The 13,466-nt window shown below is 47.5% G+C and overlaps 1 protein-coding gene across 6 annotated transcripts; it reads left to right on the top strand.

Moving 5' to 3' along the window:
- Positions 1 to 93: 93 nt before the first annotated feature.
- On the top strand, positions 94 to 13,067 carry st6galnac2 (ST6 N-acetylgalactosaminide alpha-2,6-sialyltransferase 2). Of its 6 annotated transcripts, none has more exons than XM_011488483.2 (10): positions 94 to 391; positions 916 to 1,161; positions 3,479 to 3,779; positions 5,794 to 5,959; positions 8,665 to 8,839; positions 8,960 to 9,098; positions 9,175 to 9,278; positions 9,506 to 9,589; positions 11,709 to 11,808; positions 11,887 to 13,067. In XM_011488483.2, the coding sequence occupies exons 2-10, from the start codon at positions 1,013 to 1,015 to the stop codon at positions 12,055 to 12,057; spliced, it is 1,389 nt and encodes a 462-aa protein (XP_011486785.1). In that variant the 5' UTR covers positions 94 to 391; positions 916 to 1,012; the 3' UTR covers positions 12,058 to 13,067. The 6 variants fall into 6 exon arrangements, with proteins under 6 accessions (XP_011486785.1, XP_011486782.1, XP_020567519.1 ...); XM_011488480.2 differs by having other exon boundaries at positions 94 to 401; XM_020711860.2 differs by lacking the exon at positions 94 to 391 and adding an exon at positions 459 to 475.
- Positions 13,068 to 13,466: the final 399 nt, after the last annotated feature.

Raw genomic sequence — 13,466 nt, 5'->3', positions numbered from 1 at the left:
TTTTGTGGTGAATCTGAATTGAAACCAGAGCCGCCGGTTCCCTCATGGCGTGTGGAAAGCGTGACCCACTTCCTGTGTCTTCCAGCAAACTCTTTCCTCCGGCGTGCAGCAGCGAGCCTCTTCCCTCCTCAGGACGGACAAAAGCTGCAGCCGCCGTGGCTGCTGGTCGCTGGGAACATTTCAGAGCTGCCTGAGGTGGGATCCTTCCCCCACTTCATTCTTGCGCAGGACTTCAGAGAAGTGGGGGGGGACCAATTGCCAGCAGCTGTTGCTCATTTCCACAATGGTCCCGCCCCTACAGTGCAGAGGCTGGCAGCTCTGAGCAGCAGATGACAAGGAGAGCTCTGTGAGAGGAAGAGCTGTGCAGCGAGGAGAGGGAGACTCAGCCCAGGTCTGCAGCGGTGAGAACTCTGCCGTCTCTTTCGGGGGGGGGGGATGGAACCCGCCTCTTTCTGACCCCGGCTGGCACCGTTATGTGAGCACTTGAAACTTTTCAAGCGGTGAAAGCAAAGTTTTCTGCTGCTGGAGCCAGGAGAACGGGACGAGGGCAGCACATTCCTTCCATTCCCCCCACTCAGTCACAACTGGAGGAGCCAGGATCTGCCCCCGCCTTTCAGGAGTAACGGCGGAGCAGATCCTCAGCTCTTCCTGCCTTGAGGCTCAGACCTGAGCAGAGCCTCAGAAGCAAAAGTTTCCTGCTTGTTTCCTGTCTTAGCATGACGTCTGATGAGGTTTAGTGTCTTCCTCTCCGAGCTGGCGGTTGGTAAAGACGATGAAGAAGCTGCTGTGTTTTTGTCATTCGAGTATCTGTTTCTGCTCAGAGCTAAGGTTTCCCTCCAGACTCTCCTCTGCCTCCTCTCTCTGAGGCTGAGACCAACATGGGCTAATTGGAGCTCGGTTCTGCCTCCTCCTCAGAGAACCGGACCGAGTCCTCCTCGTCTTCCACGTTCTGCCTCCTGATGCTCCGGCGGGCGCACGGCGGAGCTCGGCGAGCACACGCAGCCTGCTGGCCATGGCGCTGCTGAGGAGGTTCTTTGTGGCGGTGGGGGTGGTCAGCTTCATTCTGTGCATCTACGTCCTGGTTCTGAACCGGCAGTGGCCCCCATCTGCATCCCTGATGCCTCACGGGTATCGACAGGATGTGACCCGGAGGACAAACAGGTGAGACATCCAGACACGTCCACCACTTGTCTCGGACCTAAATCCAAACATTCTGATTTAAAAAAAACTTTTATTTTTTATCTTGAAGCTCTTAATTTGAGTTTTGGACCAGCACCGAGCGTAGAACCTCCTGCTCTTTTGGCTGGACACATGATCCAGGTGATCATGTTTCAGCTGGAAACCCCAGCAGCTAAAGTGTCATCAAGAACTTTTAGACGTGTTTGGGGTCTGGAAGTCTCTGCCTGAACCTCTCGATTAAAAAACTACAAACAGGAAGTGACAATAAAGTAAAGAAACACCAAAAGATTCAGCGTCTACACTTTTCCTTTCACTCTCTCATTTGAAGAAACCTCCTTCAGTGTTGGAAAGTTCACTCCTTTGTCATGTTGTCATAATAATTGTGCGTCCTGCACGGCTTGTTTACCTTTTCCCTCCTGCTGCCGTGTGACTTTGGGGCAAAGGGCTTCATGCAGAAAACTTTGAACCCTTAAGTGTTTCTTTACGGCCTTCAGTCAGAGATAAGAGCCAGAGACTTCCTCTTAAAGCGTTGACGCCTCACACAAGTCCTCTTCTGTTGTCTTCAGAGTCAAATGTGGATGTGTGCACATTTTCGGGTCAAACTCTCTGCTCCTCTCCCTCCTTGTGCCGTGAAAGGCTCTCCGGCTTTCTGGCAGCAGGGCTTTCTCGGCCCGCCGTGGAAGTGTTGGCTTTGTCCCAACAGGCACCGCTCCAGCTCTAAAGGCCAGCAGCACCTCTCGGCTGCATTTGGTCAGAGGAACGGACACAATGGCTGACAGGGTTTCTTTTCAGCCCAGGCCTGATGACGTGGGAGCCTCTGACTTCAACCGGAAAGCGAGCTCTCCTGTACATCCTGTTGCAGCCACGTGCACAGTTTGTGGTGAACGTGGAAACGTCTGCAGCTGATAACGTTTTAATCTTTGATCAAACATTGGGCCGTTTTCATGCTGAACTCTTTCCAACATCCGGATCTTTTGGGTCAGCTGTTCAAAGTGCTGATCTCCTGGTAATCCAGCTCTGTCGTGTCACCTGGTTTCTTGTAAACCTTTGACCTTTCGGGCTGCTGTCGGTTACAGTTGTTTGCCTGCTTTACGAGCCCTGAATGCCTGTTTCTGCATCAGCGTGGCTTCCGGTGTTTGACTGGAAACCAGGCAGCCTGTCGGGCTGGAGGAGAGGACCCCCCCCCACTACAGGAGCTGGTGGGAACGTCCTCTCCGTGTCAAACCTACACAAGCGTAGAGGTATCCAATGAAAATGAGCGAGCCACGGACCGGATCCGTGTTTTAGTTCCTGAACTGTAGATTGTTGTGCAGAAAATGGGTTCCAGCTGCAGTTTTTGATTAATCTGTTCTGAGTTTTAAAGTTTGTCTTTATGTTGATGCTTGTGAAGCTGCAGGCAGGGACCGTAATAAAGCCCCCCCCCCCAGACAGACGGTAGCTGTTTGTCTGTGACTCACCCTGAATAATCCAGAAAACATCACAGGAATTCACGGACCGATGTGGCTTTTCCACTTTGAATAGTTGGCTTTCATGAGGAGATGCAGCCTGTTTGGAGTTCTTAAAGGAAAAAAACTTTGCTTTTTTTTTTTTTTTTTTAAATTGAGGTCAATTCTCTTCCATACAAACCAAATTTTGAACTAAAGCTTTTTTTCTTTTTTTTCTTTTAGAAACTTGCGGTTACATTGCGGTTCCCTGCTGTCAGAGTTAGTGCAGAGATTCCTATTTCCAGCTTTCCTCTGATGTCGTCTGTGGGGTCATGTGACCTGAACGGTTTTCTGCTCGATCCGCTTGTCCTTGTTTCCCTTCAGGATCTTGTTTGGCTAAAAAAAACATGATGTCTCGGCTTTGTGGCTCACATTGTCTTGCTTTGTCCCATCTTCCATTCTGGAACCGTCAACCCTTTGGAACCACAGTGGGCGTGGCCTAAACACTGCAACCAGCCTGAACAAATGGCCAGTTCAGACGTTGGTGACACGGGGAAGCAGTCCAGTTACTCGGGAACGGTTTCTGCAGGATCTGACTAAACAGACCCATGTTTGATTTTCCTGTCATTCCCTTGTTCTGTGAAACAGACGGTCACCGCAGCGCTCTGTTGGGAAAGGGTGGAGCAAAGACGTCCATGGATGTTTTGCATTGTATGCTTTACGCTGACTTCACACCCTGAATAAATGTTAATACTTAAGCCGCTCTCCATGGCAGACCCTCCTTGGTTAAACAGTATTGCCTTCATGCTGGCAGAGAACCCGCCTGATACCAGAGAGTTGTGGGTTTGAATCTGAAGGTATTCTGTCCGTCACAGCAGTTCAGAGGAACCCAAAGAGCCTCCAGGCAGACGGGACGACCCCCACCGGCAGCCCGACCTGCTGTCCGCCTCCCCCACCAAGAAACCTCTACCAGGCCACAATGTGCAGACTCCAGCAGCCACCGAGCCCCACGTGCACGGAAAAGTACGGGCGAACGTCTCCACTTCCCCTCCAGGCTCGGACCAGGTGAAGAAGGCAAACGAGTCGAACAGAGTTCTGCCCACGAAACCAATCGGACCCACAGATCCGCAGTACATTGGAGACTCCTACATGAGTGACGGAGTCTCCCTGCACACGGTGAGTCATCCAGAACTCCCTTAATGACCTAAACGTCCTCAATGTTAGCAGATCATGCAAGAACCTCATGGTCCAACGCCGTCTATACCATTAAAAACACACAATCTGAACTTTGTTGCATGGTAGGAACATGTAAACATGTCACGTGTGCACATGTGACGGTTGGTTTCAATCCAAGAGTTTTTGGTGAAAGTCCCTTTAAAGGAGGAGTAGGACAGGTGAGCCCAGGAAAACTGTGAGTTAGAAGTCAGGTTTGCATGAAAGCTCTCACAACGGCGCTGGAGACCAAAAGAATGTCCCTCAGCAGGATCCCGTTGCTGCAGATGAATCTCTGAAATGCTCTGATAATCCTGCTGCTTATCTGATTTCAAGTCTGCTACTGTGCGTGACGTCCCTAAACCTACAGAAGGCATAGACTGAAGGAACGTTTACATATCAGTTCTAGTTTTTCCAGTTCGGGTTTTGTTATTTAAACTTCTCATCAAGTTTCAGAATCTGTTAGTTCATCCTGAGATTGAAGAGTAATCTTTGTATTCAGTTACATTGAGTATTCCTTCATGTAGTCCTGATTCAGCTGAAATGCAGCAGCTGCTCCGTGTTCAGGTGTCCGTGAACCAAACCATGACTCTACCTCTGCTGTGCCTCATTGTGTTTGGAGATGTTTTCCAGGTGTTTACCAAGCCTGTCTCCGTTCTCAGAAATGTCTTCCCTTTTCCTTCCATGAACTATATCGTTTTCATTGTTTTAGCGCTTTTGTCTTGGTCAAACTCCACGTCAGCAGGCGCCGGCCCGTCTGCACCTGTCTGGCTCACCTGAAGCTCTGAGATGTAAATGATTTGAGAGAATGCAAAGCAGCAGGACTGGGGACGATTAGAGGTTTGCTTTTTCACTCCTGCTGTTAAACAAATCCTCTTTGGATCAACTACACCGTTCTTTCATGTTGGCTGCACGCGTGTGTTCAGCTTCCTGTCCTTCATCAGTGACCACCTGAGGTTCAAGTCTTGTGTGTAAATTCTGGGAGCTCTCACTTTTCCTTAACCCTTGTGCTAACCTATGGGGTCAAGATGACCGGATCCTTCCATTGACGTGTTCTCCCTACCAGGACAAAGGTGGTTAAAGGTGGAAAGATTTCATGTAATCCATGGACACCAGTGAAGATCACAAATCATTGAAGAAAAAAGATTCCAGAGCACTGTCTAGTGGGTCTAGATGACCCAATGTTAAAGTCCCTAGGATAGCACAAGGGTCAACTGAGGATTTTTGAACCTAAAGTTCTGAAGTTATGAAGACAGACGCCTCCTCCTCCGTAAGCAGAGCATGCAGTGATGTGGAATGCGAGGAGGAGCTTTAGGCTTCTGCTTTGGCCTTTTCTCCTCTGGATGGTTTCTTTTTCAGGACTGAAGAGCAACACCAAATGCTATTACACACAGCTGTATAAAGATAAACGGGGCTAACCTTTGACCTTCCAATCAAATTCAAGCCTAAACAGCACAAACTGGTCAGATATAAAGGACACGACCCCGGAGGCAAATTACATTCTCTATCTAGATGCCTTCTCTCTCTCTCCCTCTGTCTTTGTCTCTCTCCCTCTCTTTGAAGTTTAGTTCTTTGGTCAGAGTTTTTGTGTGAAGGATGGTTGGAACGGTTTTCCGTCCCAGAACAACCTGAACACGGATGAAACGACCTTTAAATGTCTCTGCTGCTGAGCTGAGCTTGAAACCACAAGTTAATTATTCAGTAACGGAAGCGTCTCTCCTGCTGTTGAAAGGCTTTCTGCAGCTCTAGAGATGCTCAGGAGGCGGCTGATGCATTATTGCCTCCAACTACGGCTTCAGGAGGGAACTGTTGGATGTTTCTCTTCTATGGCTGCTTGTGGTTTTGCTGCAGGTTTCCAGCGCCGCTCTCTCTGTGGGTCTGGATGTGAACTTGAGAGCCGTTTTGGGCCTGACCACAGCGGACTCGTCGGCGCTGAAGTGTGGTTTGCTGACGTCCTGCCTGTGTTCTCTGCCCACAGCTCTGCCCAGACGGCGTCCGAGCTCGAGTCCAGAGCTCCGCGTTTGGGAGCAGATTTCTGGAGCGGATTCCGGTCCTGCAGACGCTCAAACATGCAACTCCTGAGCAGTACCAGCGTCTGAGGCGTTACCCAGGGACTCACGGCTGGGGAGGCGTGGACTTCAAAAGTGAGTTGTTCTTCCACAGAGGGGGTGATGGTCCGTCCTGTCTGCGCGTGTCGGTTCCTGCGGACGTCTTTGGTGATCGGCAGCCGGACAGCGGCTGCACCTTCAAGCACTGTGGTCTCACCTTTGGTGTCCTGCAGTGGTCCAGTACCGTCTTTCCCCGTAGAAAGGAAAACTACAGTGGTGGACAAAACTGTTGGTACCCCTCAGTTAAAGAAAGAAAGTCCACAATGCTCCCTGAAATGACTTGAAACGTACAAAAGTGACAAATTAAAATTTGTTGAAAATTAAATCATCAAAATAATGAAATAGGGCTGGACATAGATGATGGTACTCATAACTTAATATTTTGTTGCACAACCTTTTGAGGCAATCACTGCAATGAAACGGTTTCTGTATTTGTCAATGAGCCTTCTGCACCTGTCCACAGGTATTCTGGCCCCCTCCTCATGAGCAAACTGCTCCAGTTGTCTCAGGTTTGACGGGTGTCTTCTCCAAATGGATGTTTCAGCTCCTTCCACTGATGTTCAATGGGATTCAGATCTGGGCTCATAGAGGCCACTTCAGAATAGTCCAACACTTCTCTGAGCCATTCTTGGGGTTTTTGGCTGTGTGTTTTGGATGGTTGTCCTGTTGGAAGACCCATGACCTGCCACTGAGACCAAGCTTTCTGACACTAGGCAGCACATTTCTACCCAGAATGCCTTGGTGATCTGGAGATTTCATTTTACCTTGCTATAACTTCAAGACACCCTGTGGCAGATGCAGCAAAGCAGCCCCAAAACAGAACTGAGCCTCCTCCATGTTTCACAGTAGGGACAGTGTTCTTTTGGTTGGATGCTTCATTTTTGAGTCTGCCAACACAGAGTTGATGTGCCTTACCAAAAAGCTCCAGTTTGGTCTCATCTGTCCAAAGGACATTTTCCCAGAAGCTTTGTGGCTTGTCAACATGCATTTTCGCAAATTCCAGTCTCAAAAGTGGTGTCCTCCTTGGTCGTCTCCCATGAAGTCCACTCTGGCCCAAACAACCACGAATGGTGTGATCTGACACTGATGTACCTTGATCTAGGAGTTCACCTTTAATGTCTTTGGAGGTTGTTCTGGGCTCTTTGGATACAGTTCCAACTATCCGTCTCCTCAATTTGTCATCAATTTTCCTCTTCCAGCCACGTCCAGGGAGGTTGGCTACTGTCCCGTGGGTCTTAAACTTCTTAGCCCTTCACAGGAACTTCAAGCTGCTTAGAGATGGTTTTATAGCCTTTACCTTCATGATGTTTGTCTATAATTTTGTTTCTAATGTCCTGGGACAATTCTCTCCTTGACTTTCTGTTGTCCATATTCAGTGTGGTTCACACCTTTACACCAAACAGCATCGTGACTATTTGTCTCCCTTTAAATAGGCAGACTGACTGATTATGGGTTTGAAAACAGCTGTGATGTCAATTAAAGGACATCCCTGAGTTCATCATGACCCCCTGGGCAATTAGATCTCAGTCTTTTATGGAGGTACCATCACTTTTGTCCAGCCCTATTTCATTAGTTTGTTTTTTTAAATAATTCTGTTAATCAACAACTCAGAAGTAATGGCTGATTTTGATTATTTAATTTTCAATAAATTTTAATTTATTGTTACTTCTGTATGTTTCAAGTCATTTCAGTGAGCATTGTGGACTTTCTTTCTTTAACTGAGGGGTACCAACTATTTTGTATGTGTCACTGTATGAAAGACACTTCCCTGCTGGATCCGTCTTTTGTTTGCCTGGTCCAGTGGAACCGCAGAACTTTAGTCCTGTCTGAGGAAGACTCATCAAAAAGTCCAAGTCCTCTTCTTCCTCAAGCTTCAGAAAATGCCTTTTTTGAACGTGTTGCAACATTTCTAGTCAAGTTCACGTCTGTGCTTGTAACTGTGTTCAGGTAACGTTATCTTTCCCTAGGAAGCAGCCAGACTGAAGCTCTGAGTTCATTCATGTCAAAGTTGCTGTGCTGTAAAGTTGGATTTGTTCTGTTCTGAACACCGACTGATCCTTCACATGAAGCTGAAGTATAGAAGGACGTCCAGCCCGTCATCCACACTCGTGAGAGGGAACGTCCCACATTCCATTGAGGAACATCACTACTTTCCTTCAGGGCTTTAATGCCTTCAGTTTTCAGCCTCTGTGTGCTTTAAGCACCACTGACTGTTGGTTTCATTTTTAGGATCTAAACTGGTTAAAGAAGTCCTTTCCTTCCGTTACTGAGACGTTTGGAGAAGCTGTGGCGAACATGTGGCCTCCACACCCAAAACCTCTGAGCTCAACACTTCACAGCTTCCAGATGGAGCAGCAGGAGGATGCAGACGCCCTGAACAGGCTCCATTTACAGTCTGCATTCCTTCATTTTGCTCGACGGCACAATCTGTGTCTCACTCAGGACGTGGAGACCGGATCCAGGTTCCGCTGGAGTTACTGATCCGACGGGCATCGGCGGTTCCTGCTGCTCCTGGTTTCTGAGTCCAGAACCGTTTTTATTGGCTAGAAGACAAAAAGATGAATATTCTTTAGAGGTTGAACGGGTTCTTCCGTGTCTGTTTGCTTTTTCGAGCATCGTCTGCTTCTGGAACCGTGTTTGTTTTTCTGCGGCGGCGTCTGAGTGAAGACGCTCACGCCTTTGCGGCTTCTCGTGTGTTTGCAGAACTGTCAGTAACTTTTTCTTCCCACCTTTGTCTCCAGCTTTGGTGGAAACTCTCTCCGTCCTCAACACGTCTGCCAACCGGGAGATGCTGGACGACTGGCAGCGCCGCGGCGCCGCCTCCAGCTGCAGGCGCTGTGCCGTGGTCGGAAACGGCGGGATTCTGAAGGGCTCAAAGAAAGGCAAGGAGATCGACCATCACCACTACATCTTCAGGTAGAAGGAGGAGCACGCGGGGGGGGGTTAAAGGTTTTGGTGTCGTTTGGATGAGTAGCAGAGGCGACTTCGGGTCAGAGGCAGCATTAGTCCTGACTCTGCGTTTTTGACCCTCATCAGGACCAACGGGGCCATCACCAAGGGCTTCGAGGAGGACGTGGGCTCCCGGACCACTCACTACACCTTCTCCACCAACACGCTGATGAACTCCATGAGGAGCTACGCCCGCTTTGGCTACAGCAGGCCTCCCGTGTCAGAGGTAAGGGGGGGTCGCGGGTCTCTCCTCCCCCAGAGCTGCAGCAGAGACTCACCAACGCTGTGCTGCTCCCGCACAGGAAACCAGATACGTCTTCCTCCCGGATCACGACCGCGATTACCTGCTGGCGAAGGCGGCGGCGACCCACACTCTGGTGGAGAGGGGGCCTGAGAGGAAACAAGAGTAAGAAACACCCCCCCCTTCTGGTTTTCTGTCTCAGTGAGCTTCAAACCTTTTGCTTTTTCAGACCACAGGTTTCACATTTGAATAAAGAGATACTCAGAAATGTTTCAGGTTTCCTCTGTTTTCTTTATAAATGTCTCCGTCACCAACAGGGTTTTTCTCAGAGTGGGTCTTTAAAACTTTAGGATGAAGTTAACAGTCGGTCTAACCTGAAACTTTCCTTTCAGTCCTAGGAAGTACTTTGGAGAGGACGTGTCTGCAGAAAAGTTGAAGATCTACCATCCGGATTTTGTCCGTTACCTCAGGAACAGGTCAGAGAAAAGTCCTTTATGAAGACATTGGAACAAAAAACGGGTTTTCACTAAGCGCCCCGTGCCTAACAGCACCACAGTAGTACTAGTACACACATCTAGTACCTGCTGAGTATGAGTGAACGACTGGAGCCCCGGGGGGGGTGGACTGAGGCCTGACGTGACGGGACGTGACGTGACGTGACGTGACGTGACGTGACGGGACGTGACGTGACGTGACGTGACGGGACGGGACGTGACGTGGCCGGGCTGCCCGCTGTCACATCTTTGATTGATGGCTCACGTCTCATCTCACTTTCTTCCTATCTTTGATTTTGGTCTCATAAGTTTCAGTTTGATGTGACAAAGCTGCCATCAGACAGCTGCTGATTGGTCCAGATTGTAACCAATCAGGTGTCTCTGTCTCACATTGACGGTGCTTGGAGGCAGACATGGACTTTGAGTCGGTTCTGTCCCAACGGGGTTCTGCTGTCTCCAACCATTCTGGCCCGTTTTTCAGAGTAAAACCCAGAAGGAGCAGCAAAGCAGCTAAAGTCAAACAGGTTTAGTATTTATTCATGTTTGTGTAGCGACTAGAGTGTTTAAAATGTCTGCAGCAGAAAAAACGTCTGAGCTTCGACTCTGTTCAGCTGGAAGTTACTTTTATTACGATTTTAAATTCATAACTGAACTATTGTTTTATTTTCATCAATTAATGTTTAAATATAAAAAGAAAATAGCTTTTTAAAGGGTTTTTTTTTTTTAGTTTGGACAAAAACACAGGAATTCTTAAAAATAAGACGCTGTGAAAATGAAGATAAAAGTTCAAAATGTTTCTTCTGTTAAAAACATTTGGTCTACTCTGGTGAGCCATCATTATTTTACTTATTATTGCTGTTAATCCATTACAAAAATGAAATATGTGCTTTAAATCTACATTTTTTTTTAACAAATCTTAAAGAAAATCAAACTTTGGGCATTCACAGATCACACACAGGTCTGCTGGTTTAATGTCAGCAGATAAACGTTACAGTTTATTTTACAGTTTCAGCCATAAATTCACAAATCTGACTAAATAAAAATGAATCAATGCTAAAAAAAGAAAAAAAGTATTATTTTTAAAATGATTAAAAATGAAAATGTCTTCATCCAAAGAGACTAAATGGAGATAAAAAGAGCTGCTTCCGCCTCGGACGCCACGTTAGATAAATACTACGATTTGATTGGTTAGAATCTGGACCAATCAGCAGCTGTTTGACGGCAGCTTCATCACGTCAAAATTAAACTTATGAGAGCAAAATCAAAGCTAGGAAAAAAGGGCGAGACGAAACACAACGCATGCAAAAAGATTTGTTTGAATAAAAAAATAAAAAAATTTGAAAGCAAATATTTAACGTTTTCATTTGAAGCTCATGGTGTGCAACGGTGGGGCATAAACGTCACTCCGTAGTTTTCCAGCCCAAAAGTCTAAAACCACCGGAGCCAAAATATCACTCGGTAATTAATCATCCATTGTTGACCTGCTGATGTTCCATCGATCTGCCATTTCTGCTGTCAGTCAGAGCAGAACAGGAAAAAGAGAACTTCTGTTCAACTTTATCAGCAACCATGTTTTCCCCAAATATTAAAACAATCAGAAATAGCAAAGTGAGCTTTTATCCCCGTTAGGCAGCCCAAAGTTCTTGGAAAGGCGCCTGATAAATAAAATGTATTCTTATTGTTAATATTTGTTAACTTCAGTTTATTCTAAACCAATAAGAACCCAGATCCATGTTTCCTTCACATGATGGTTCTGTGGGACGCACCAGCGACCAAATGGACACATTTCTGATGTTCTTCCACCTTTTCTTATCTTTTACACGGATGGTCATAAACAAAATGTTTATGAGGCTTCAGCGCCGTGTTTTGTCTGGTCGTGTGGAAGCCTAAGGCTACAGCGCCGTGTTTTGTCTGGTCGTCTGGAAGCCTAAGGCTTCAGCGCCGTGTTTTGTCTGGTCGTGTGGAAGCCTAAGGCTTCAGCGCCGTGTTTTGTCTGGTCGTCTGGAAGCCTAAGGCTTCGTTCTGCAGCTGTTGGGAACATTTCTACTCACTGATCCCTTTGAGCTCCTACCACCCTTCTCATGTTCTGCCCTCGCCTCAGATTCCTTCGAGCCGGCATCCTGAAGGGGCGACACAGGGACATCTACCGCCCCTCAACGGGGGCCGTCATGCTGCTGGCTGCCCTGCACACCTGCGACCAGGTAACCTCTGGTGACCTCCGCAGTGTTTGTCTGATGGGGGTGACAGATGACTGAACGGTCGGCCGTTCTTCCCTGCAGGTGAGCGCGTACGGCTTCATGACCCCCGACTACAAGAACTACTCTGACCACTACTTTGACACCACCTACCGCCCAGTGGCCTTCTACGCCAACCACGACTTTCGGATGGAGATGGATCTGTGGCAGGAGCTGCACAAAGCAGGCCTGATACGGCTCTACATGCGCCACTAAGTGACCACACGACTGCATCTGGGGGCGTTACCACGAGGCTACGTCAAGGGCGGGAAAGTGCGGCGTAGCGGCGGGCGATTGGACTGACTATGCCGCAGATGGTCTGCTTTTCCTGAGGGAATGTAGTGTGAAACAGCTGCTGTCAATCATTTATGCTGTAGGCTGTGATGTGGGTTTACAAAAACAATGGATGAAAAATGTTGCTGAAAGTGTTTGTTTGGAACGGCAGCAGGAAGCGGATGAACCACTAGAGGGGAGGTGTTGACCTTTTCAGAGCCGTCTGTGCCTAAATGTTGGATTCTGCTGGATGGAGCCTAAATGCTGTTAAACGGTCGGATGGGAGACCCGGCTGAGGATGACGCTTCTGGAAAGACTTTTTCATTCTGGGAGGGGGTGTCATTGCAGATGTGTCTTATGAGTTTCTCTTTTTACCGTGGTTTTTGTCTAATTTATTTAACTTTTTAAAACTTTAACAGTCTGTCAACGTGACACAAAATTGCTGTTTTTCTTTTAGTGAAGTATTGAGCGGCGCATTTCAAAGTTCTAGTTTCCATGGGGAGCTTTTTCTGTTTGGAGCGTTTGGAAAGCGGACCGTCGTAACGGCAGTCCTTCACAATAAAAGCGTGGAGCTGTTCTTCTGAACCGGCTTCTACTCCTCCTGCCCGACGATGCAGATGAGAGCGCTACACTGCAATGAAGGAAAATGTAAAAATGCTGCAGGTTTAGGACAAAAAGGGGAGAAATGACCAAACCAGGGAAATCAGGGAACTTTGTAACGCATTGGTGTTGGACGGACCTGTTCATGCTGTGACTCTGAAAATCTGTGGTTTAGAATAGAACTCGGTTAAGGGAAGGCCTTTATTGCGAAACTTTGTCATCATTAACAATGTTTTTGTTTGTTTTTTTATTCTCTCACAGGTTGAAACTCGTTTTTGCAAATGTGGAAAAGTGTTCAGCTGTGAATGTGGGGAAACATTTTATGACTAATAAACTGAGATTTGTTCACAAAATCTGGATGTTTTTTTTTTTTTGCTGGTTTCTCATTTTTAAAGTCAGAGTTTTTCCCCAAAAACCAAGAAGCTCAGGATTTCTCATTTCTGTATTTTGTCAAATCTTTTTTGGAGGAAACCAACAGAAAGGCGTCCATATTCCAGCGGCGCAGGAAGATTCTCCTGATCCTCTCAGAACTGCTACGGTTCTTTCTGAGCACCGTTACACTTTAACTTTATCTGTTTCATTACGGTTCAAAACACAAAGATAGTCATAAAATATGAAATGAAAACAGTACCATGACACCCAGATGGGACCCCTCCCTCCACCCACCCCAGCCGACCCAATGACAACGAGCACCGCGGCAACAGCCCCCCCCCTACAGGCGGGGCCGGTAGTGCAACACTGAAGTAAGAAAC

The sequence above is a fragment of the Oryzias latipes genome, chromosome 19 (assembly GCF_002234675.1).
Source record: "Oryzias latipes chromosome 19, ASM223467v1".
Classification (NCBI taxonomy): domain Eukaryota; kingdom Metazoa; phylum Chordata; class Actinopteri; order Beloniformes; family Adrianichthyidae; genus Oryzias; species Oryzias latipes.
Note: the sequence above shows the minus strand (reverse complement) of the source record. Positions and strands in the feature narration are given on the sequence as shown.